Raw genomic sequence first — 24,403 nt, 5'->3', positions numbered from 1 at the left:
ACAACATCAGTCAAGTGGTACAGTTTCTCTCTGTTCCCCTTACAAACTTGAAGGCACTTCTGTGTGCCTCTCGATTTATGTCTGAAGAAGAGACCTTTAGCCTTGCTCTAATTCAACAGAGGCATCAATCAAAAAATCTTAAGACCTTGTAGAAATGAAAAAATGAAAAATGGCAAGAAAGTTAAAATTGTCATCACAGGTTAAAATGTGCAGTTTTCGGCAAAGTGGAGTTTATACAGAAATCGCATTATTGGGCTTAATTTTCACCTGTGGATGGGAAGGGGAGCATTAGCATTGGATGAGAGGGCAGAGGACGGACCCCTTTGGTGCCTGCTTCACTGGGAAGCAGCTCCTCTGTGGGGAGGGCCTCTGACCCGGGGCAGTTTAGGGTGCCTGTAGTGACTGGGACGGGTCCGTGCTGGGCTGAGAGCTTTTGATATTTGTGTCATTTAGAATGTTCCCACACCTGGATATGTTTTAAATAATGCATAATATGAATTTCATTTCTTTTTGCTTTTCTTCGGAAAGGGGGAAAATTCTATTTAATGCTATGAATATTTTTGTTTGACCAAGTATTTAACCGGTTAGTGAGCTTCAGCAGAGTTTGGTGCACACTTCTGGAGAGAGGTCCAGCTGGCATTATGCTTGCTAGCTGAAGAACGTGACTGGATTTTGCTAAAAAAGCTCTGATTCAAAAAGTTCCTTTATGAAGTAAAAATTCTAAGTTCTTATCTCTTAGGCTTTATTTTGCTAACACTGTCAGAGCTAGCACATCTGGCTTAGATTCGAAAATAGTTTGGTTTTATGCTTCAGTTAAAATGAATCCAATCAAATTGGAATTTCAAGATAGATAAAAAGGAAGGATTTTGGTACAGTGAGGATTCTTAAACATAGCAAGGTTATCAGGGAAGTTCTTGAAAACTTCCTCTCTGAATGGCCTTTAAAAATAATCTGGTGTCTTTTTCAGATAGTTTATTCAGATGTAATTCTGTATAAGGGGTGCCAGGGGTGATGGAATAAATGACTTTTGGGCAGCCCTTTCAGCTCTATGATTCTTGGTTATACCACTTACACCAACACTTTTACAGACTTGTCCTGTGAATATTTATTTGGTGGGGGGTGGGGGGTGGTGGTCTTTTTTTTTTTTTGGCCACACTGTACGGCATGCAGGATCTTAGTTCCCCGACCCATGCCCCCTGCATTGGGAGCACGGAGTCTTAACCACTGGACCGCCAGGGAGTACAACTTATGTGTTTTTTTTTTTTGGCCTGGTTTTATCTTTTAAGTTAGGTTTTTTATTTTGACAGAATTAAAACATGCCATCTTTGTCAGATTTAGCAATATTCATCTCTCTCAGGCTATACGTTATCGATGCACTATGGTTTCTGTATTATTTTATTTGATCCCTCTCTCCAAGTGTGGATTAATGCACATAGCCAAACAATTATGAACTTCAAATGCAGTTCATTGAAATTTTTGCTTTAATAGTGAAGCAGGATTATTTAGTATGGGGACATGTGAGAAACAGGCCACCTTATAATTCAACCAGGTTGCTTTGGGGTTACTTAAGAATGACAGTTAAAAATATTTTTCAGGAAAACATCCTTCTGTATAGTCGTCCTGTGTCTCTGTGGCGTGACTGGTGCTGACTTAATGGTAGCGCGCGCGCACACGCACACGCACGCACACGCGCACACACACACACACACACCCACACACCCCCCCCCCCCACCAATTCTGTGTTTCTTCCTTATGCTGACCTTGGAGCCATTAGTAGAGACTCAGAAGTTTGCCCTTTCATAAATAACGCACTCACTCTGAAATGGCAGGCTGGAGGCTTGTGGCTCAGCATTTTATAGTTCATGCCAGTAGATGTTTCGGTTGAATCAGTCAGGAGCTGTGGACCTAATCCCTTTACAAGTTGGTGACGAGAGAAATGAGTCAGCATTGGTTTTAACCTCAGTAGCGTACGGAGCGTTGATGCATCCCTGCGGCACTGGTAACTTAGTGACTGTGCAGTGGGCCTGTACGTTTGTCTGCTCGCTTGTTGTTAGCTGTTTAAACCTCAAGAACTGTTACTGGGTTAGTAAGCCATATCCATGCCTTGGCACCCAGATGGCGAGGGAACCTTCTGCCTGTCTTGAGTAAATCAGAGGTCAGCCCAGCCCTGTTCTGGGACTAGCCTTTGCTGCGGGTTTACAGTAGATGTGCCAGAACTGCTTAGGAAGCTCTCTCTCCCACAGGAATGTGGGTCACATTCTGGTACGAGGCCTACGCCTGCCGATGACAGTGCAGCTCGCGTTTCTCTGTGGAACGAGGTAGAAAAGAGTGATGTTTTGAATAGTACATGAACTCACTGTAGGCTTTTAATCCAGCAAGTATTACTATGGAAAAACCTGTTTCAAAACAGGTTCTTCCCAGGCAAAGTCGTTGGTTTTACATTTCATTTTTCCCTTTGTCCTCTTTAGAGCAGTTCCTTGTCTGCACACTTCCCAAGTCTTCTCCCACCTCTGCTCCTTCAGCCTCCTTTTCTTCATCCTGCCTGGACCGCTGTGATAAAAAACACAGGGCCCTGATTTTCATATTTGCCCCTAACCTTATAAGAGTGTCTTGGTATAATAGCAAATGCTTCTTTTGTTTTTTTTAATCTTTATTGGAGTATAATTGCTTTACAATGGTGTGTTAGTTTCTGCTGTATAACAAAGTGAATCAGCTATACATATACATATGTCCCCATATCTCTTCCCTCTTGCGTCTCCCTCCCACCCTCCCTATCCCACCCCTCTAGGTGGTCACGAAGCACCGAGCTGATCTCCCTGTGCTATGCGGCTGCTTCCCACTAGCGATCTCAAATGCTTCTTTTTAAGACCAGAAAGTGTGAGGGAGCACTCTTATTTCATGGCCGGTAGTTTAAAGAAGAATAGTTATTTTTTAAAGTAGACTAGTGAGCTTTCAATGTTAAATGTCTACTGACATTTTTGCCAGGAGAAACGTTGATTTTTCTCTCCCTGTTTTTCAGGCCCTGCATTCTTCCCCGGGCGATGTGCTGAGATCTTTGCCCGGGGTCAGAGCATCGGGAAGCTGGGGGTCCTTCATCCTGATGTTATCACCAAATTCGAGCTGACCATGCCCTGCTCCTGCGTGGAAATCAACATTGAGCCGTTTTTGTGAAGACGGGTCTCTGTCGTGTGGTTCTCGCCCCGAGAGTCCCTCTCTCCTCCTAGGTGCCCTTTAGTTGTCCCCACAGTAAGTCAGTCCACTTGTGCTTGTGCATTAATGTTGAATAAAGTCGAAAGCAGTGTCTGGCTCCGTGGGTGGTACTGCCATCCCCGCATCAGGCCAGCTTGTACTGCACAAATGCAGCATCTGCTTGAAGCTGCCTTGTCCATGAGAGCCCAGTGGGGGGCCAGGAGCTGTTCTGAGAAACAGAGAAGCTCTCCACACATCAGAGCCTCTCACCGTCACCACCACGTCTACAGGACAGAATCCTGTTCTTTTCCCTGATGAAACGAGATAGCTGATTAGAGCACACGTACGAGGTTAACTAAGAATTTTTAGTTCTTATTTTCTACATTTGATGCATGTTCATCACTGGGAAACAATAACAGCATTTTTAGAAAACTTTTAAGAATTAGTGATGGTCTAAATAGTTAACAGCCTTTGAAGTCATCTTAGAGTGAAAGAAAAATGCACACGTATTCAAAATATTTGAGGGTGCGTCGGTATTGGCTACTCTGTCTGTGATACTCAGAGATGAGGTTTGTGGACACACAGCACAGATTCATTCAGCTAGAAGAGTTAAAAGGGACACACTGGTACCAGTGCACTATGAACATTAGGAAACAATGAAAAACTTACTTTTGCCCTAGGCCATACATTTCATTGTTGTCAGTGTTATAAAACCATGGTTTTAAATAATTAATAGAGCTACTAGTTTCTGTCTTATTTTACAGGGAGGTATTAGGTCTCTCCTTCTCTGAAGCTAAGCTTCTGCCAGTCTGCCTTGTCTTAACCTCCTAATTTACTTTAATACTTTGATCTAGAATCCTCCAGTAGGTACCATGTATTGAAAAAAGCTGGGTGTAATGTTTGAGAAAAGTTCTCAGTTACTGTTGAGACGATATGAAACACAATAAATTGTAAAACAACTTCAAAGTAAGTCCCCGTAGAAATAGCTAATAAGGATAGACAAGAATTATGTTTATGGAGCTTTTGCTGCACCTAATACTAAGACTATATTACTACCTTGAATCAGGGCAGCAATGTCCAGCTTAGCAAGATTTGTGAACGTACAGACTGCCATCTCTTCCTTCCCAATCCCGTTGTAAGCTGATCCTTACATTTCAGTAATGAAGTGAGATACGCCCATTAAAAATGATGCTTGTCAAAAGGTTTGTGTCCAGCGTTCATAAAGATTTCTTATAACTTAAGACAACCCAGTTTTTAAAAAACGGACAAAAGATGTGAACAGACATTTCCCAAAAGAAGATAAATGAAATAAGCACATGAAAAGACGCTCAACATCATTAGTCATCAGGGAAATGCAAATAAAAAAATAAATACGAATTAAAATGGCTAAAAAGACTGACTATACCAAGTGTTGGTGAGACTGGAACTTTCATGTGTGGCTGGTGGGAATGTAAAGTGATACAGCCACTTTGGAAAACAGTTTTGCAATATGTTAAATCATGAAACATACATCTGCCATGTAGCCATTCTACTCCTAGGTTTACTCTACTCATATGGCCATACAAAGATTTTTATGCAAATGTTCACAGCAGTGTTATTCAAACAGATGAATGGATAAACAAATTATAGTATATCTATACTATGGAATGCTTCTCAGCCAAAAAAAAAAAACACAAACTACTGACACTCGAAACAACATGAATGAATCTCAAAACACTACACTAAGAAGCCAGACACAAGACTATGAGTGATGCCATTTATATGAAGTTCTAGAAAAGTCAAAGGCAGATTGATTGGCTAGAGCCTGAGGAAGGGAAATTGACTGCAGAGAGTTAAGAGGAAACTCTTTGGGGTGATGGAAATATCTATACCTTAATTAAGGAGGTAGTCAAGATGTAGGTTACACCTCAGTAAAGCTGGGAGAGAAAAATTAATGCAACATGTTGTATTTTAATATGAACACCAGCAGATGCACACATAGGGTAAAAGAGCATGAATTTTAGAATCAGCATGTCTGCTCATGATGGCTTACTGGTCCACTACCATTAGTGAGACATTCTCCCCTAGTTTCAAGTTCACTGTGATTGAAATCAGGGTTTGTGAGTCATGTGATAGCCATTGTTGAAGTGGGTGGAGCCATTAGTTCTGTTAGCAGCCAGCCACCTGGATGATTTTTGGATGGTCAGAAACAACTTGTAATGAAAAACCCAGTGATACCTAACTGTATATCCCAGCATGAAAGGGGAAAGATCAACTCCATCCATCATGTGGAGGTTTCTGCCCTCTGAAGCAGGAAACAGCAGGAAGAATAACAATATCGGGTACATGAGAAGAAGGAGAAACGAACCTTCGACTTATGAGTGGAGGCTCCACAGCCAGATCGTCTTACACTCGTCCCCGTGAGGCATTTGAACTGGAGCCAGAGCAGTCTGTGGGCACTGCCTGCCAGAAAGCTTTTACTGGAGAAGACACACCTATGTAGTAAAAACTGGGAGCCCTCGTATTAAAAGAGAAATTAGATATAATTGATTCCTGTTCTAGCTTACAGATAACTTCTACAGCCTGACATTCCTGCATTACTCTTCAGTTTATAAAGTATTTTCACATGTGATTTTGTCTCAACATTTTAATTTCTTGGTTTAACAATTGTAGGAGGGAGTTAGAATAGGGATTCTCCCTGACTTACAGGATGAGAACAATTGACAGAGAGATTAATAATGTGCCCAGAAGTCACATGGCTAAAAAGTGGGTTTGTGACACCTAGTAAGAGTGACGTAGAGCCCATGGATCACTCAAATGTTTTGCGTCATTTACCTACTTAACCAAATGTTGAGGTTTTCCTTTTTTTACCAGTTTTGTTTTTTATATATAAAATACTAAAAAACACAAAAAATTAAAACTTCACTACTTTAAAAAATTGTACAAAGAGCATTCCAACCTAATTTACCCTTCCTCCCGCAGTCCTCTAAAGTAACTAACCATTGTTAATGGTTCATGTTGTTTCTGACATTTTCCTAAGTTTGGACAGTCAGACCCATACACATGCTCACAGTTTTTGGGTCATGCTTTACTTACTGGTTTGCAGTAAGTTTGGGTTTCTGTTTTCTATAGTGTATATCATGATATTTCACTTAATATGTCCCATTTTTCCAGGCCAGTACCTTTAGACCTACCTACCTTTTAAATGATACAAAATCCTATTGCATGGATGTCCATAATTTGTTCAGCTGTTCCTCTGTTGATAAACCTTCTGTTGTTTCCAACTCTGCAATTACAAAGAGTGCTCCAGTGGACTTCCATATGCCTCCCCCTAAAATAGCACTGGCTTAGGGACCATGAAAAACCATCCCTAAAGATGCAAGACTGTAACTGTCCACATTTGGTATTGTCTTAGATATTTGAATACCACATTGGAATATCTTAGATATTTCTTAGATGTGACTTCTGTTCTTGAGCAGTATATAATCTCAGTACATTAGATTTCTCAATGCAGGGCATATGACATTCTCCTATCACCTTTTACCTAGGAGTAGCCTAACTAGGAACCAGCTCGCCTAACCACTGCTTCTGCCCTCAGCAGTGATGGGCTCAGCACACACAATCTTTTGTCTCAGTGTTAGCCTCTGCACTTGGTGTTTCCTGTAAATGTCACTGACCCCAGTGCTGGGTATTGACTTGGCTCTTCTGTCTGTTTTATCCAAAAGTAAACAGGTGGCCTTAAAGCAATACAACTGCCCTCAGCAAAATATTTCCTCTAAATAAGAAAAGCATTTGACATCTGATCTTCTAAGTTGTGACTTATAAGGAGCTTGAATAATTTTATGTATATAATTTTTTTAAAAAGTAGAGGATGGCATATGTAATCAGATTCAAGGCAGAGCTCACCTCTGGGACAATCTGTGAGCAGCTCCCTAAGGCCCCTGACCAGAGTCCACGTGGGGCAATCGGCCTCCTTGGACAAAGGCGGAGCCGCGTGGCAAGTACTTCACAACAGTCCGGGTGATTTTCATTTCCACTACTGCCTGCTTTGTTTTCAGGTTTCCTGCCCACCTTCAACTTTCTAGTAAACAGAAAGGATGACTGTAAACATATAGACTGTGGGTTGAACAAACACTTCCAGCAGAGGGTTTAATTGAATTATGTATGGCTAAAGCCCTGTTTCTTCTCCCTCATGTGACCCATGCAGTGCAGTAAAAATATACTTGAGGCCTACACTCAAGTTCTTCACTCCTCATCCATAGGTTTGGGCTTGATTGTCTCTGTTTAAGGAAATCAGGAACATGACATGTTCTGCATTAGAACACATTTTGAAAAAGCCCTCCCCCACCCCTCCCAGGTGTTAGGAGGCGCTGGCATGAGAGAACTGCTCCGGCATTTGAATTATAGGACTTGTAAGACATGCGAAGCAAATCTGCCCTTTCTTTAAGACAGAAAAGTGAGGATGTTGAGGAAATGTGCCTGCTTGGTTCCAAACCTGGCAGAAAAAGAAATTTCCTACATTCCGCCCACCCCTAAAATGAGTTAGGGCCAGCAAGAAACCAGTTGTAATGGAGGCAAAGCTGTGTAGACATCCACACTGGTGCTGGATACATGTGGGGTGAAAGGCTACTCAGAGACGGACGGGATTCACTGGAGATCTCTTAGCTGTGAGCGTCGGGCACAACATTTAAACACGGGGCCCTGGCGGTGAGCCTGCGGCAGATGAAGCAAAATAAGCCAGACAGAAAGATGCCTCAATAGCAAACCGTGCTGTAGGGAGGAGAGAGATCGGGTAGGTGAGACAACCTGTGGGAAACACTGGGCTCCACACCTGTCACGGGGAGGCCCTGGACAGGGCTTGTTCTGGAGCATAATAAACAAGCATGATCAGCTGGGCCTGACCTCCTCTCCAGTCTTCACGTTAGCTCAGCGTCTTGCATCCTAGTTGATCCATACATGTGGTCTTTACTTCCTTCTTCCCAAGGGACATTTTCCTCCTTTGCTTACCCATCTACAAATCCAAATGAAATACATAAAGCAATGGTTTTCAACACATTAGACATCAGGCAACGAAGGCCAGTGATTCCCCGAGAGATAGAAGAGAAACAAGGTGAGGCCTGTGATTCTCCGGCTTATGGCCTGAAGAGAGTCCAGGCTGTGGTGCAGCGGTGGGGACCACCGCTGGTGGAGGTCGGAGGTCTCCAGAAGTTGAGGAGATGGAGCTGGGAGTCCAGAGAGGCCGAAGCGGCTAGAGTTGGCAGGGAAGTGGAAAGAGCTGAGGAGAGATAGGCAGAGGCCCCTGCCCTTGAGTCTTCTGTTGAGCACTGAGTGCATGCACATGCGGGAACTGCCCCGTTAGAGGAGACCCCCTGGAACATCCACAAGACGTGAGGGAACCGCCCCGGGAGCCCACACAAGGTGGGCTGGAGCTAGCAAACCTCGGAAACCATGGGGAGAGTACCCAGAAGGGCTTTGCCTCAGTAGTGGGGAGACCAACTCTAGACTAAGCGTTACTCTGGTTCAACGAATAAAGCTTAAAAATAAGGTCCAGAAGAATCAAACTATTTCCAAGGAATGACCTGCATCCTAGAACAAAGAATATGTATAGTGATAAAAAAATATCCAGCACCCAACACTGTAAACTTCACAGAATCTGGCATCCAATAAAAAGAATTATCAGACAAGCAAAGAAAGTGGCAAATACAACCAATAGGAAGGGGAAAAATGAATAAAAAAGACTGAAAAATTACATAGCTGATAAAATAGACCAGCATATTATAACTCTATCCCATATCTTTAAGAAGCCAGAGCGAAGATTGAACAAGTAGAGATGTGGAAGATGGATATTTTGAGTTTCTATCAATGAAAAAACTATGATGTTGGAGATAAAGTAGAAAGGGATACCCTGCTAAAAATACTATTACCTATTTAATAGCAGCAGAATTGATTGACTCACTTCATGAAGAATTTACGTTAAGCTGTGGTTTTATTCCCCCACAGCAAAAATAGTTTTGCAGCCAAATATTTTTATCGGTACCTAATTAAGACAGCTGAAATGGTCTGTGTTTAGTGTGCCCCGTGCACAGTGTCCCCTGTCACAGGGTCATCCACCTGGTTCCCACGAGACACTGCAGGCTGGAAGCCCAGGAGGTCCTGGCTCCTATTTAGGCTCACGGATGCAGGTAGATGGCATGATGGCAGTACCAACTGTCACCCTGCCCCACCCCCAATGCTTTAAGGCTGGCTTTGTGTGTATTGATGAGGCATTGCCATCCTTTGAACCTCTCCATTGAGAAAGAATCTGGCTTGTGCTCCAACCAAGGGGACCCTGATGTCATAGCGAGAGAGAGCCAGCTAACAGGTGCCAGCAGGTGTGTTGAGTGTGTGCAGCAAAGAAGCGTCCCAGCCGGAACTCCAGCTACATCCTTGCTTGTCTTGCTGGCTTTTGCATGCTATACAGACAGGCGTGGAAGAGGAAAAAGGATTTTGGCTTCGTATAGATTTACCTTGTCTCATGAGGCTACAGTTTTAAGAATTTAACATTCTATTCATGGTCCACATTCAGCTCTCATTCTTCTTAATATGCATCCTGTAAATAGTCAAGTCTGCACTACAGGTGTGCCCCACTTGAAGAAAACAATGCGTTTGTGGTGTATCCCCAATAATCCATTAAGGAGCCTTATGTTTACAGAAATGAAAAATTGCCATATGATTTTTAAACAGCAAATCCCTCGGTGCACTTAAAATTCACATTTAAACAACCAAAACACAGGCAGCTTTTAGGAAAACATCTATTCCATAAAACAAGATGCGTCTGTACTCACATTCCACTTGGTTCTGGTTAACGTCTCTCTTACTAGAGAAACAGGGCTTGGTTCTTGATCATCAAAGAGCAACATGGAGTATTTACGGGTCCTGGGAAGAGCCAGGATCATGCTAAAATGTTTTTAAAATGAAGTTTCATGGGACTACTTCAGGGAGCTGAGCAAAGAGAAGAGGGAAGAGACATGGGCACCAAGGTCACAGACGGAGTCCCTCGCTGCCGTCACGTCTGCTGAGAGATGAACAAGAGGACGTGGGAATGACAGGTTCAGAGACGGCAGAAGGGGAAGGCACCCACGGGTAAATATTCGAATGAGGAACAATGAAAGGAGAGTAATCACCTGTAGATGTCAACGCCTCTGGATGGTCCCACGTGGAGGCAAGGAAATGGACTAAAGAGCTTCTTATGCTTCCTTCCTGTTCTCGTGATTCGGTTCTGCAACATCAAAGTCCCTTGCTCACCGTTTATCCCACCCCTGCCACCACTGTTATTCCCACACACACTCACCAGCATGGGTGTGGTCTGTCTTCTCCTTGTTAGAGCTGGAGGTTTTTGGAGAAGTGTCTCTGGCAAGCTGTGCCCTCACCATGGAGTACCATCTCATACCTACTGTGCATCACACCCCTGTGCAAACCCCATCTGTTCTTTAAGCCTGGCTCACACACTGCTTCTCCCACAAGCCTCCCTTGAGTCACAGACCTCAAAGCTGGAATTCCTCTCTCCCTCTTCTCAATTCACACTACAAAGTTGTCTTTTCCCTATAGCCTTAACACTTTGGGTCTTGGATTGTAATTTTCTGAGCCTGAGTCTCCTGTCTCTGGAGAGAACTCCACAGGGCAGCTGAGGTCTCATCCAGCCTCAAGCAGGCAGCATATTAGGTATTATGAAATACATAGCATTCAAGGTACAAATAGGTCCTAGCCTCAGCCTTGCAAATAAGAGCATCATCGGCCTTTGGCACCATTTCAAACAGCAAGGGACGCTTAAAGGCAGAGCATATCGTTGCAACGATGTGAATGTGAAATGTGGTCAGGTCCATTTTGCTCAGCAGACAACATACTCTCATCTGTTTTACTTACCTTTACCAGCATCACCTTTAACATTTACCTTTCAACACAGAGTGACATTTATCTCTAAGTATGGTAAGAGAATGTTCTTTAGTATCAAGGAGTTGAAGGAGGGTAATTAAGCATGCACTCTTACCACTTACTTCCTGTTCATCACACCTGTGGGTGCTATGATGCTCACCAACATTTGCACGTGACTGAATCATGACAGCGATAGAGAATCGTACAGCCTCCTGTTTATGTTTGTTGCCTCTTTTCAACTCAGGTCACATGAACCCTGAGGATCTGGGGGAAAAAGATCTAGGAAAAAAAAATTCCAAGGTAGCAGAACACTAGCTTTTAAAGCATTTAATAAATCTTAATCAAACCAAAATGATTTTATTTTAAAAAGAATAAATTTACATACGGTACATAAGCAAGACAGCTGAAAGTTTCCAAAATAGAAACCCGGAGCATATGGCCCCGAAACACCACATGCTTTGGTTACACTTGGGAAGCATGAGTCGCCTATTTGGGCAAGAAAATCCTGTGTTACACTGTGATCTGCAGGCACATTGAGGGGTGATTTCAGCTGTTTAGGGTTTTTAGTTCATGGTCTCGTCTGCGTTTTTTTTCTTTTGCACATTCTGTTATGGTGCAAGTCTGAGCAAAGCTGGCCTGAAATGATGGCTGTTTAAAATGACAGTCACAGGATGGATGCCCTGGTCCAGAGAGGTGGTGGGCTGGGAGCAGGATGAGGACAGGCGGGAAAAGGGCATGCTGTTCTGCCTGGAGGGGCCAACGACCCTGAGGGCTTTGGTGTCACCATTTCCAAATTCAGGACTGGCCAGACCGCAGGTCCTAAGCTTAGATTGGATACATCACGGTGAGCTGGATTCTGAAACTCTTCAAGACTCCTGCTCAAGAGAGAGGCTCTGGACCAAGCCTGAAGCAAGCCAGCAGGGGGCAGTCTTTCCCCAGAGAGAAAATCCAAAGGTCAGAGACAGAAGGCATAGTCTTTGAAGGGGCAAGTGTGTGTGTGTGTGTGTGTGTGTGTGTGTGTGTGTGTGTGTGTGTGTGTGAGAGAGAGAGAGAGAGAGAGAGAGAGAGAGGGACTGAGAGGGTGTGAGGGTCTAACAGAGTGAAGCGCTGTGTGAAGTGAATGAAGAGGGCTGGCCAAGCTGCAGTGTGAATCAGGTAAGGACTTTTCCAACCAGTTTCTAAGCCACAGAGCTGTAGTGCTCAAAAACTAAGCTTGGCCTCACCAATATGCACATTTTATTCTTCAGAGGCTATATATCAAGAGACTTTGAAAAGCGACCAACCATGACAAATCCATAGGTCTTTCTTTAATGAGCTGTGGCTAACATATTCATCCTCAATCCAAATTGTGTAAATACAACCTTAAATATATAATACAGCTGATCGCAATCCTATTGTCGGGACTTAAAACGAAAGGACAGCAGTAAAATTTACACACACACAAATGAATCACCCACACCCACTGCTGTGACAATAATTATGGCCCTTCTTCTCAAAAGATACAAGTGGAAAAGGCTGATCCTTTTGCTAGTTGGCTTCAGAGAATTCAACTAAAATCATTTTGCGTAAATATCAGCTAGCACTGTGACCTCGGGTTTGGCAGCCTGTGGGGACGGAGGTACAGGGAAGTGCCCCATGCACTGCATTGTGGGGCGGCCTAGGGAAGGGGTGCCCGTGAGCTGGGGCATCTCCCCATCACGATGCCACAACTACTGGTCAGAGTATGATCTAAAGACAGGTAAACGGCAGGTCATTTTGACCCCTGCCTTCTAACTATGAAAAACGTCAGAAGAATTTGAAGGAAAAACAGGATGTCTTAACAATTATTCTTCTCAATAAACTGGAGCATTAAGTCAAATACTAAAGATCATCACAACCAAAAGGCCAGGGTGCGTATTCAAAATCAGGAGAAACGGGTGTTCGGTTTTCACACTGGATGCAGAGGTAAGAGCCTAACTCTCCAGGCAGGCTAATTTTCCCCCAAAGTGTGTGCATGGTGAGGGTGCACGAGGGTTATAAATCATTGGCTTCAGCAGCTCAGGCACTACACGCAAAAGACACTTTGTTAATTACATGTTGATACTCACTTTTAAGAACACTGTTGATACCTGTTCCTCCTCATTCTTAAGAACTGAAGAGGAAACCCTGCAGGGGGTTGTCTGCATAATGACCACCTTCCTAAGTCTAAGGACTCTCCCGAGATTTAAAGGTGTTGTATTTTGTTGGCTTGTTTTCCTAAGAGAGGCTGATGTCGTTCTTGCATTAATTACCCTTAAAACTGCCAAGAGGTAAGAGGTGGGAAGATGGAAAGGGAGCCGCTGATTCTATTCAGCAGATGAGAAAACAGATTTAGGAAAAGTAACTAAGAAGTGGAGGCCGAGTGTCAGGGAGGGAGGGCTAGTCCCTCTTTGTCAGGCCCCAGGAAGGATTGTGTTCATCTGTTCTTCTACTGATCCACTTTCACAGGCAGACGACACTGGCTTCCCAGTTTGTAAGGAAGCAAGAAAGCTGAAGAAGAGCAGAGGGCTTGTCCCAAGTCACTCTGACGCAGGAGAGAGCAGGACACTCAGAGGAACCCAGATGAGGTGAGATGGGAGCAGCCAGTTGGGTTCATGGGTCAGAAGAGGACAGAAATGGTGCTGGAATCCTGCAAAGTGTACAAACGAGGAGGAGTGGATCCCGGTTCAACATGCACCCGACAGAGACCAGGATGCATTAAGGAAAGCAGGCTCTTGCCCGTGACCTCGCCAGCTTTGCCCCTGCCTTTCATGCTTCCCAGCGAGGTTCCCGGTGCTCTTTCCCCCCGAGCAGGCACTGTCTAATGTGATCATCATGACAAGAAAGTCGCCCTGTCCAAGGAATGCAGTTTTACGTGGCGCCACCCTTTCTCTTGGGCCAACATTCCAGTTTTGGAAATAAGACTCAGTGCTGGGCAAGGTCACAGCTGAAAAGGAACGCCCAACGTCCAGCCTCCTGGATCATGCCCGTTTCCTTAGGCTCTCCAGAACCCAGGGGGGCTTGTGGCCATTCCTAAGCCAGGCCACAGCTCCTGCCAGCCCAGGACTGGTCCAAAGTCCAAGTAATGGACAGGGTGAGGCGCCTTAAAGAACTCAGCTGCGGGTTTGCCTGGCTTCATCTGCAACATGACGCTTACAGGCTAGTGGTCACCATGAGACCATTTTTCCTTCCATAAAGCAGCAACATTTCTCTCAGGTACCAGCAAAACAGACATGTGACTTAGGGCTTTTTTTTTTTTTTTTTTTAAAAGAAAAATGTGTTGTCAAAACTTCCCCACTCAACAACTCTTTGATGTCTTGCTCTCATGTCCAGTGAGCTAATTTCCGACCACTTGAGGCTCACAGTAATCCCAGAAACCTGTGTAGCATTGGCACGAAGGTGGTAGCACAGATGCCAACTGACGTGTAGGTGACAAACTTGTAAGGCACTTCGATCTCCAGTCTCCGCCTGGCCTCCTTGTTTCTGGTGACCACCTTGAACCAGGAGTACAGCACTTGCAGCGAGAGATTTTGTACAAGTTGACGAACCAAGAGGAGCAGCACAATTCCCACCGTAAATTTGGTCAGACCCAAAACTAACAGGTCCCTGGTGAGGGGCGGGATGTTCTGAATAACAGGGAGAGGGTCCGTGGGCTTGGACATGAGCTGGAAAAAATGGTTGATCCAGAATCCTATGGTCACCCCAGCCCCGGCAGCCATAATGGTGGTGGTGTCCGCTCTGGTCGGGCTGTAGTAATCGGACACGGGGTAATTGTAGCACAAGAAGAATGGCACCACCAGGACACACACAGGGAAGAGGGGGCTGGCCGAGTCCAGGCGGTCGATAAGGGTCCAGGCGGGGTAGGTGAGGACGATGAGGATGGCGGTGATCAGGATACCACCCAGCACATCCTGCGGGAGAGAAAAGGACAATGTAAGTCAAACGAGTGCTCCCCTGTATACAGGTATAATTTTGATTCAAATATAATTGATTTGACATTTAAAATACAATTTTTATATTGTTTTAATTTATAATACATATTTTTAAAAGGTACTTGTAGACATTTGAAAATAGGAAAAATACAAACCACAATCACGCTATTCGTGCTATGTCTTTTCTTCCAGTTTTTCTGTCTTTTGGAATAAATTATTTTCTTAATGTATAGCTATAATCACACTGTTCCTTCAATCTATTATTTTTTGTTTTGAATCCTGTACTTTAAAAAAACTTTTGTTTTGGCTGCGCCACACAGCTTGCAGGATCTTAGTTCCCCGACGAGGGACCAAACCCAGGCGATGGCAGTGAAAGCGCCGAGTCCTAACCACTGGACCGCCAGGGAATTCCCTTTAATCTATTGTTTTTGATTTCATAGTATATCACAAGGGTTGTCATGATCTTCACAGAGGTGGCGTCATCCTTTCTTGGCAGGCAGGGGTCGGGGCTGCAGCTGGCTGGAGGAGGAAGCTGGCTTCTTCGGGAGCCACCTTCCTAGCAAGCACACCGTCATTACTAATGGAGCGCGTTTATTTGGGGTAGTTTGAGAAGACGTTGTAGATGTGGTGCCGAAGCTCCGCCATGCCCGTCTGGGTACTACCACTCTGTCTTCAGAGACAGGATTTCAAATACTGTATATATTTCACTGGGTGCATGCACCATCCTTGATTTAATCAATTCTTCTTTACATTTTAGATTCCGGTTTTCTTTCTTGCTTCCTCTGACCCTCCTGCCTTCCCTATTTTTTCCTCTTTCTCTCCCTCCCTCCTTGCTTCTTTCCTTAAACTCCTGTTTAAAATATTTTTAACTCCTTAATGTCATCCACTTTCTTCTTCCTTTAGCATTCTCGCAGCAAAATTCATTAGGTGAGTTTTTTTTTTTTTTACACACACACACACACACACACACACACACACACTGTATTTTATTTTTACAAGAGATAAATAAACTGACACCAAGCATTGTAAATGGATGACCACAACAAAAGCAACAATGATTGCAATTACCACACACGAAACACACTCATATTATGTCATAATATTGACATTCAGTCCAGTAATCCTCCACTGTAACAGCTCCTTTACTTTGCAGTGAAAATTGATTTGTATATTTTTTGCCTCTGAGTCCTTGTGGGATTTTTTTTTTTTAATTCAAACAGAAACTCACAAAAATTATAATCATCCTCATCAGTTCACTCAGTCCCATGTAATTAATTTTTTTGTATCTTGATCTTTTGTTAGCACTTTTATGAGTTCATCAGTTTTCCATTAGAGTTCTGAAAATGCTTATTCATTCAGTTCAGCAGTACAGTCAGTTACCAGAAACCTGTACTTGTCAGTCTTTTCCATGAATTCCTTGAAGATGAAACCCTTTTATAGGAACATATTTGCAAAAGCATTAGAGTACACCCAGAACTGTCTGTAAATGACAAAAGACTTAAAAATGACTGTGGTTAAAGATTTGATGAAAGTTCATAATAATGCAATTGACAAGGAAATTGTTATTTCTGAGATATACATTTTAAAGTCATAACTAGAATTATGACTTATAACATTATACCAGAAAATATAAGATTTTTAGAAATTTCATGTAATGTCTGAAACATTTATATTAACATATTTCCATACAAATAAGGTGAATTCTTAATGTAACCAATAGATGAATACATCTAAGTCAGAGAATGAGGAGCTTTGCTGTGGTTTTGTTACAAAGTTGCACATGGATTATTTTGAAAGTTTACCATTGGAAAATTGAAACACTTTCCTCAATGTATTGGAAAATCTGGGAAACACCAAAAAGTAAAACACATGCATTGTGGAAAAACTGGAAAGCACTGAAAAGTATAAGAAAAAATAAATAGATCCTTATTTCCACCACCTACAGTTAACACTGTCTATATTTTGGCATGTTGCCTTCCACTCTTTTTTTTTTTTTCCATATAAACATAAAATAGAATTCTAAAGGCTTAGGTCTTTTTTTTTTTTTCCCCCTAATAGCTTCATTCATTATTTCTCTTGTTTAGTTTCTAATAAAATGACATCTGATTTGAGTGAACAATGGGTGAGAATCAGACCTTAGAAATAAACACTGAGGCTACAGCAAATTTCACAGACTAGAGGGCATCCATCCTTCCTTCCAGCCCATGTGTGAGTGCCTGCTATATGCCAGACACAGTGCTAGAGGATCCAGTCTGAGCCAAACAATCACAACCACACCTAGGCGGAGCTTACAGCTTAGTGGAGAGACAGAGGATTACTGTTGTTTAAGAGGGAAAGGGATAAGCCTGTGGATCTCGATGGTCCCTTGGGGCTGGAGAGGAAAGAGTAAACACAGGTAGGAAACACTTCCCACAGGGCTCTGGAGTCCAGTCCGCTTCCTAAAGCCTGCATCCAGGGAGCAACGTGAAGCCACTGACGTAGCTCTCATTGGGTACCAACATGACAAGAGTTTCTGACTGCAGTGAGGAGAACAGATAGGAGAGGGGCAAGAGTGGGGGGAACCCTTGTGTCGCTGCATGTCCTTCACGTGGCACCTGGGCTTTACCTGTTCTTACTTCCGCCATCATCCTTCTCTTCACATATCCCTCAGGCTTCACAGTCTCCATGATCTTTCTCCCCATGACCTTCTCCTGTGCTATGATTATGCACGGATGTTACTTTATTTTTGGAAAAAAAAGGAGCAATCTTTCATTTAAGTTTCCTGGTTACCAAAACTTGAGCCAAACTCTTGAATTTTCTACACCTGTCATCTCCACTTCTGCACCTTGAAACACAAGTGCTGCCAACCTAGACTTAGATGACACACCATTCTCAAAGGCCACTTACTAGACATTTGCTGGTTGTTTCTTCAGCATCTGTCTTTGACCCAATAACCTCATACCTCCCCTTGGGGACCCATGAAGTTCTGGAAAATTATGGAGTTGGAGCACATGACCTAGGTAGGCCAATCAGTGCACTGTATCTCCTGGTCACCGTGATTGGTGCAGGGGTGGTCACATGACCTACACCAGTCCAATCAGACAAAATTGTGCGGGTTTTGCTTGGATTCTTGCAAAGAGATGTTGTTTCTCCTTCTGAACACTGGGCCCTGTGGACTGACACCTTTCACTTAGCAGACCTTTAATATTCAGCTTTTATTAATATTACCCTGCACCATCTTGGCTCTTCTCTGACCCCTAAGAAGTCTCTTTCTTGGTTTCCTCCTTTAGATCCTAATAGATCCTAAACAGGCATTTTCACAGATCACAGATTCTGTCTTCAGGCTCTGCGTGTTTTTCTCTGTTGAATAGTTTGTGTAGTTTCTATGTTGTGTTAGTTTCTGCTGTACAACATTGGAGACACAGATTTGAGTGCCACGCTGTTAGAGAATGGAGAGATGAGGCCATGGGCCTACACAAACTTTTCAACAGAGAAAAACATGCAGAGCCTGAAGACACAGTCTGTGGAAATGCCCATGTTTAGATGCTCCAATAAAAATTAATTTTAAAAAATTGGTCGAATAAGCTATTGTATAGTCATTGAGTGGAATACTATGCAACAATAAAAAAGTAAAAAAGCGAAGTACAAAAAAACCCAACTATGTCTCCAGGCATCTCTCTCAAACTTTAGTCCTGCCTCTTTAAACCAAAAGCTAGACATTTTCATTCAGATGTCCTTTCAGCACCCCCAAACCAACTTGTCTAAGATAAAAGTCAGCAAAATGAAAAATGAGTAAAGGAAATGAGCACTTTATAGGAAAAGAAATATGAATGCTTCTTAAACATATAAAATATACCTAAATTTACTCATAATAAGAAGTGGAAATTAAGCTATGCTGAAGAGAAATTAAAATTTACATTCACACAAAAATCAGTACACAAATGTTTACAGCAGTTCTATTAATAATCACCCAGAACTGGAAAAAAAACCCCAATGTCATTAAAGGGGTAAACAAACTGTGCTAGTTTCATACAATGGAATACTTCTCAGCAATAAAAAACAACAAACTACTGATGCAGGCAACAGCTTTGATGAAATCTCCAGGAAATTATGCTGAATGGAAAAAGCCAGTCTCCAAGGGTTACATGCTGTGTGGTTCTATTTATATGACATTCTCTAAAAGACAGAACTACAGGGATGGGGAACAGATCAGTGGTTGCCAGGGTCTAGGGGCAGGGGGAGGGTGCGACTACAAAGGGAGAGCATGGGGGACTTTTTTGGGATGATGGAGCCGTTCTGTGTTGCGGTGGTGGTTACTCAGATCTATCCCGGTGTTAAAATCCAGAGAACTATACACCCAAAGCAAAGTCAATTTCACTGTTTGTTCATTTAAAAAATAAAATAAAAAATGACATTTTAAAGAAAAATTAAAAAGCTGGTGGCCTCTTTTGTTTTCTCTAAATAACAGTGTCATGCGTGCTGTGTGTGAACCAGTGCTCTGGACACCCAGAGGTTCCAACGTGACCCCGCCCTCCCTCCCCTGCCCCACAAACCACTGAGAATGTACCCCTCACCTGTCAGCATTAACAAAATCCAAAAGTTTGACAGTATTCTGTTGATGAAACAGTAGTTGGGGGCAAAGGGACTCTTGTCTCTTAATCACATGAATGCAAAATGGCACAACCCTTATGAGGAGGAACCTGGCAATATTTTAAAAAATTACACATTCATATAACCTCTGACCCACAATCTCACTCTAGGTCTTGACCATAGAGATACACCTGCTAGTGTCTGTAAGGAAGTATTTACAAGCTGTCCATTGTAGTATTGTTTGTAATAGCAGGACCCTGGAAAAATGCCGAGTTTTACCTAGAGGGGCCAGTTAAATCTAACCGTGATATATTCATACAATGGAATACTCTGCAGCTGTAAAAAGGATGAGGAGACTCTGATGTGGAATTTTAAAACGCACGGTACTGAACAATGTGTCCAGTATGCTACCATTTTCCATTTTTACAACGGTGGTAGAATATATGGATACATTTTTACTTGATACACAAGCAGGTTCACTTGAATGGCAGGGGATGGAGTTGGCAAGGAGCCTTTTCACAGGATACCCGTGTGTACCTTTTGAATCTTTTTTTTTTGGCCACACCACGCGGCTTGCAGGATCTTAGTTCCCTGACCAGGGATCAAACCCGGGTCCCCTACAGTGGAAGCGTGGAGTGCTAACCACTGGACCACCAGGGGATTCCCCTTTTTGGATTTTATATCCTATAAATGTACCGCCTACTCTAAAAAATTAAGTGAAAATAATTCCATCTCTCCTCTTCCAAACAGGATCTGCCTTTCAATTCCCCATATGAAGTGGGGATCTGAGGTGAGTCTAGTGGTGTCCTCCCCAGGGGATTGGGCATATGTGGTGATGGGGGCGTGCGACCGTCCTGCCGAAGCATCACCTGCTGAGGACTGAGGGCGTCTTTCTGTGAGTTTTAAAGGAACACACAGTTTGCGGGGAGGAGCAGGGCCAGGCACAATGAACTCGATACCCAGCACAAGCCTCTGCTTTCTCAGTGGGGAGGGGAGGTTCTGCCACTCCGAGTGTCTCTGGCAGCCCCACTGAACTTGAGTCTGAGCCCGCAGGAAGTCAGAGAGGATGGAGGAGTCATTTTGCCTCCATCTGCAAAACACAGAGCTAAAGAATGCTGCTTGGAGACCCTTCTGGCAGAGGGCTCTCCAAAGGGGGGAACCCATTCTTCCTCATACCTCCAGGCCACAGTGCTCCATGTGGGCACTTTATGACACCATGACAAAGGCAGAGCATCTGTATCATCCACTGTGGCCCTTGAATTAGAGTCATGGGCACAGATCTGCTTTGCCTGGTGAAGCAGCCGGAGAGTTACTGCTGACACGCAGATCAGCAGGGAAGGATGCTGATGGGGCAGGGACCGCAGAACTCAGAGCACCAACAGCATATCCTAGACCAGCTGGTGGGACAGCATCAGAAAGCTGCTGGGCCTGGAGGGCAGTGGGCAAGACCAAGCTGCTCAAGGTCACAGCCTGGGCAGAGAGCAAGGGACCCGGCAATGTTATCTTCACATCATGGCGTCCGACAGGCCAACAGTGGCGCTAGGGGCTCGGACTGGTTCCTGAGCAGATGTGAGACTCCTTTTGCAAAGTCAAGACATTGTTTATGTGGGCATTTCTGTTAGGGTTGAACTGTGTTTAACTCCCCCATTTCTGTAGGGGTTAAACACAGCTTTGCAGAGGACTAGGGATTCAGAGTGACCCTGTAGGGCTCAGAGAAATTCATTAATTATACGTATTTCTGTTGATGGGCCCGCCTCCCCCCCCAGGCTCCCTGGTGGCAGAAGCTCAGAGTCCTAACGACTGCTCCTCCCTCTCACCACCTCTGACCCGCAGTCACAGACGCCCCCTCCTTCATCCACAAGCTCCCGCTCCTGCTGTCACCTCTGAACGCCCACTCTCCCACCCAGAGCTTCACTTCCCTGCCGCTGGCCAGTCTCCTGTCCACAGCATTCACTCACCGCCTTCCTGGTTGCTGTTTCAATAACCAATGTTTGCCAACTTTAGTGTGCAGCGGAATTCACTTAGGACAATTATTCAGATGTAGATTCCAGAGGACTGCCCTCTGATTCTGATCTGCAGTGTGGCCCAGGAGCCTGCATTTTAACACCTCAACATATGCTGATGTAGTGAGTCTAAACAGAAACAACTCTGAGAAATACCAACCTCTCTGGGGCTTCCCTGGTGGCACAGTGGTTAAGAATCCGCCTGCCAATGCAGGGGACACGGGTTCGAGCCCTGGTCCGGGAAGATCCCACATGCCGCAGAGCAGCTAAGCCCGTGCGCCACAACTACTGAGCCTGCGAGCCATAACTACTGAAGCCCGTGTGCTACAACTACTGAAGCCCGTGTGCCTACAGCCTGTGCTCTGCAACAAGAGAAGCCACCGCAATGAGAAGCCTGTGCCCCGCAACAAAGAGTAGCCCCCGCTCACTGCAACTAGAGAAAACCCGCGTGCAGCAGCGAAGACCAAATGCAGCCAAAAATTAAATAAATGAATAAATAAATAAACTTATTAAAAAAAAAAAAAAAAAAAGAAATACCAACCTCTCAACAGACTCAGAGTCCTGCTTCATATGGGTTTAATTAACCTACCATTGCAGGGTTTTCTCTCACTCCTTTCCCATTTGAACATTCCATGCCAGTCAGATAGGTCTACTTGCTTTTCCCAAACATGCCTTGCACAATTTTATCATAGTTTTACATTCCTTTTATGTACGGCACATTTTAACCATCTCTATCTATCAAGATCTTATCAGCTCATCTAAGGCTCAGCTCAAAAGCTACTTCCTTTCCAGAATATCTTCCTGTACCTCCATGGTTGGAAATAACCTGTGCCTGAACTGAATGTAAAGGCGCTTGCTTAACAGCACTCAAAAAGCCCCTCTCTTTTTTTTCCTTTTAACTTTATTTTTTTTATACAGCAGGTTCTTATTAGTTATCCATTTTATACATATTAGTGTATATATGTCAATCCCAGTCTCCCAATTTATCATACACACACCCCCTCCCGCTGCTTTCCCCCCTTGTTGTCCATACGTTTGTCCTCTACATCTGTGTCTCTATTTCTGCCCTGCAAACCGGTTCATCTGTACCATTTTTCTAGGTTCTACATACATGCGTTAATATACGATATTTGTTCTTCCCTTTCTGACTTACTTCACTCTGTATGACAGTCTCTAGATCCATCCAAAAAGCCCCTCTCTTAAATTGCCTTTCCTGTAGTTACGTGTTCACGTGTTTTTCTCCTGAGTTGATTGTAACAGTCTGATCAGCAAGGAGGAAGTTCTCTTGCAACTTGACATTGTTCCTCAAAGCTCCTAGCACAGTGCCTAACAGGTAGCAGATATTCAGTTACACAGATGAGGAGATTTTAATGCCTTTCTCTTTCCGGAATATCCATAATATTTAAAACCCACTGTTACCATACATAAAAGAAAATGTGCCTTCCTTCCCCGTCTTCCTTTGTAACTGCAGTCACCAAATTCCCGGACATCTGGTTGGAATATTAATCATAAACTAATTCTGTTCCTCTTCAGTGCATCAGGAGATGAGACAATTTTGGTCCACAGCCCTAGCATTTGAGGCGAAAGTAATTTTGGCCAACATGGCTGCTGCTGTACAGATTTTTCCTTCTAGCCATACAGTTGGATTTTTAGCCATAAAAGGTGGCATTGTAATAAAGACAATTTGGGCATTTTTGTAATAAAAATACTTGAACCATTTCTAATGAACTTTCTAATTTGGGGCTCTATGTTTCTAATAATAAACTTATTCTAAACAGCTCCTAAAAAATAAGGACCAGGGCTTCCCTGGTGGCGCAGTGGTTAAGAATCCGCCTGCCAATGCAGGGGACACGGGTTTGGGTCCTGGTTCTGGAAGACCCCACATGCCGCGGAGCAACTAAGCCTGTGCACCACAACTACTGTGCCTGCGCTCTAGAGCCCGCGAGCCACAACTACTGAAGCCCGTGCGCCTAGAGCCCGTGCTCCGCAACAAGAGAAGCCACCGCAACGAGAAGCCCACGCACCACAACGAAGAGTAGCCCCCGCTCACGCGCAGCAATTTAGACCCAACGCAGCCAAAAATAAAATAATAAAAATAAATAAATTTTTAAAAAATAAAAAATAAGGACCAGCGTGCTTGAAAATTCAAGGACAACTTCTTTACACTAATTTTTTCAAGCTACTAAATTCACAGAAATGAAAAACTCACAAAATCTTCTTCTCAGGATTGGATCTGCTGTTTTGATTTTAGCAAGTTCTAAATGAGGAGGTGATTTCTTTGGAACTGCACAGACATGTGTTTGGCACAGTGTATGGGGCCAGGGGGAAAAGAGTTCACAGTTCTCTGGAATGGCCAAGGTGAGCTGTGGGGCAGAGGACAGTGTACAGAGCACAGTACAGACGTGTGGAGCCACTAGCCCTGGGATAATTCTGTCCAGAAAAGGTGGATTTGGGGGGTGGGGGGAAGAGAGAAGAGTGTGTGTGGTTTGTAAGGAGGTAGGAACGCTATGGAAGATGGGTAAAAGATAATGATGCAAAAAGCATGATAAAGAAAAGAAGTGAGGGCAAAAATGGCGGAAAAAGTGTGCTTTACTTTGCAAAAAACACATTTAAAACTCCTTTCCAAGAAGAACGTAATTAGACTACAACACACACAAAATATTCAGCACTTAGACCCAGTTATTCCACTCCTAGGAATTTATTCTAAGAAAATAATCAGAGAGGAACTTCCTGGTGGCACAGTGGTTAAGAATCCGCCTGCCAATGCAGGGGACACGGGTTCGAGCCCTGGTCCTGGAAGATCCCACATGCCGTGGAGCAACT

General features: G+C 43.7%; 2 protein-coding genes across 10 annotated transcripts in view; one reads left to right on the top strand and one right to left on the bottom strand.

Moving 5' to 3' along the window:
- The window catches only part of FARSB (phenylalanyl-tRNA synthetase subunit beta), a 65,500-nt gene extending 62,199 nt beyond the window's left edge, over positions 1–3,301 (top strand). For all 5 annotated transcript variants that reach the window (XM_082464650.1, XM_082464654.1, XM_082464652.1 and 2 more), the window contains one exon: positions 3,020–3,301. In XM_082464650.1, coding sequence (XP_082320776.1) covers positions 3,020–3,171 — 152 coding nt within the window. In that variant the 3' untranslated portion in view covers positions 3,172–3,301. The remainder of the gene's footprint in view (positions 1–3,019) is intronic.
- A 7,975-nt stretch (positions 3,302–11,276) lies between these two features.
- Positions 11,277–24,403, bottom strand: part of SGPP2 (sphingosine-1-phosphate phosphatase 2) — a 134,126-nt gene continuing 120,999 nt past the window's right edge. For 4 of the 5 annotated variants that reach the window (XR_014264579.1, XR_014264580.1, XR_014264581.1 and 1 more), the window contains 2 exons: positions 11,465–14,987; positions 11,277–11,358 (listed from right to left, as the gene is read on the bottom strand). Coding sequence is in view for 1 of the 5 variants with exons in the window: in XM_082464675.1 (XP_082320801.1) it covers positions 14,436–14,987 (552 nt within the window). In the remaining 4 variants the exon portion in view is untranslated. Of the gene's footprint in view, positions 11,359–11,420; positions 14,988–24,403 lie in introns of those variants that run through there. The other variant, XM_082464675.1, reaches the window with a different exon arrangement.

This window comes from Balaenoptera physalus (assembly GCF_965194825.1).
Source record: "Balaenoptera physalus genome assembly, chromosome: 6".
Classification (NCBI taxonomy): domain Eukaryota; kingdom Metazoa; phylum Chordata; class Mammalia; order Artiodactyla; family Balaenopteridae; genus Balaenoptera; species Balaenoptera physalus.
The sequence above is the reverse complement of the archived record's forward strand: the minus strand, read 5'-3'. Positions and strand labels throughout refer to the sequence as shown.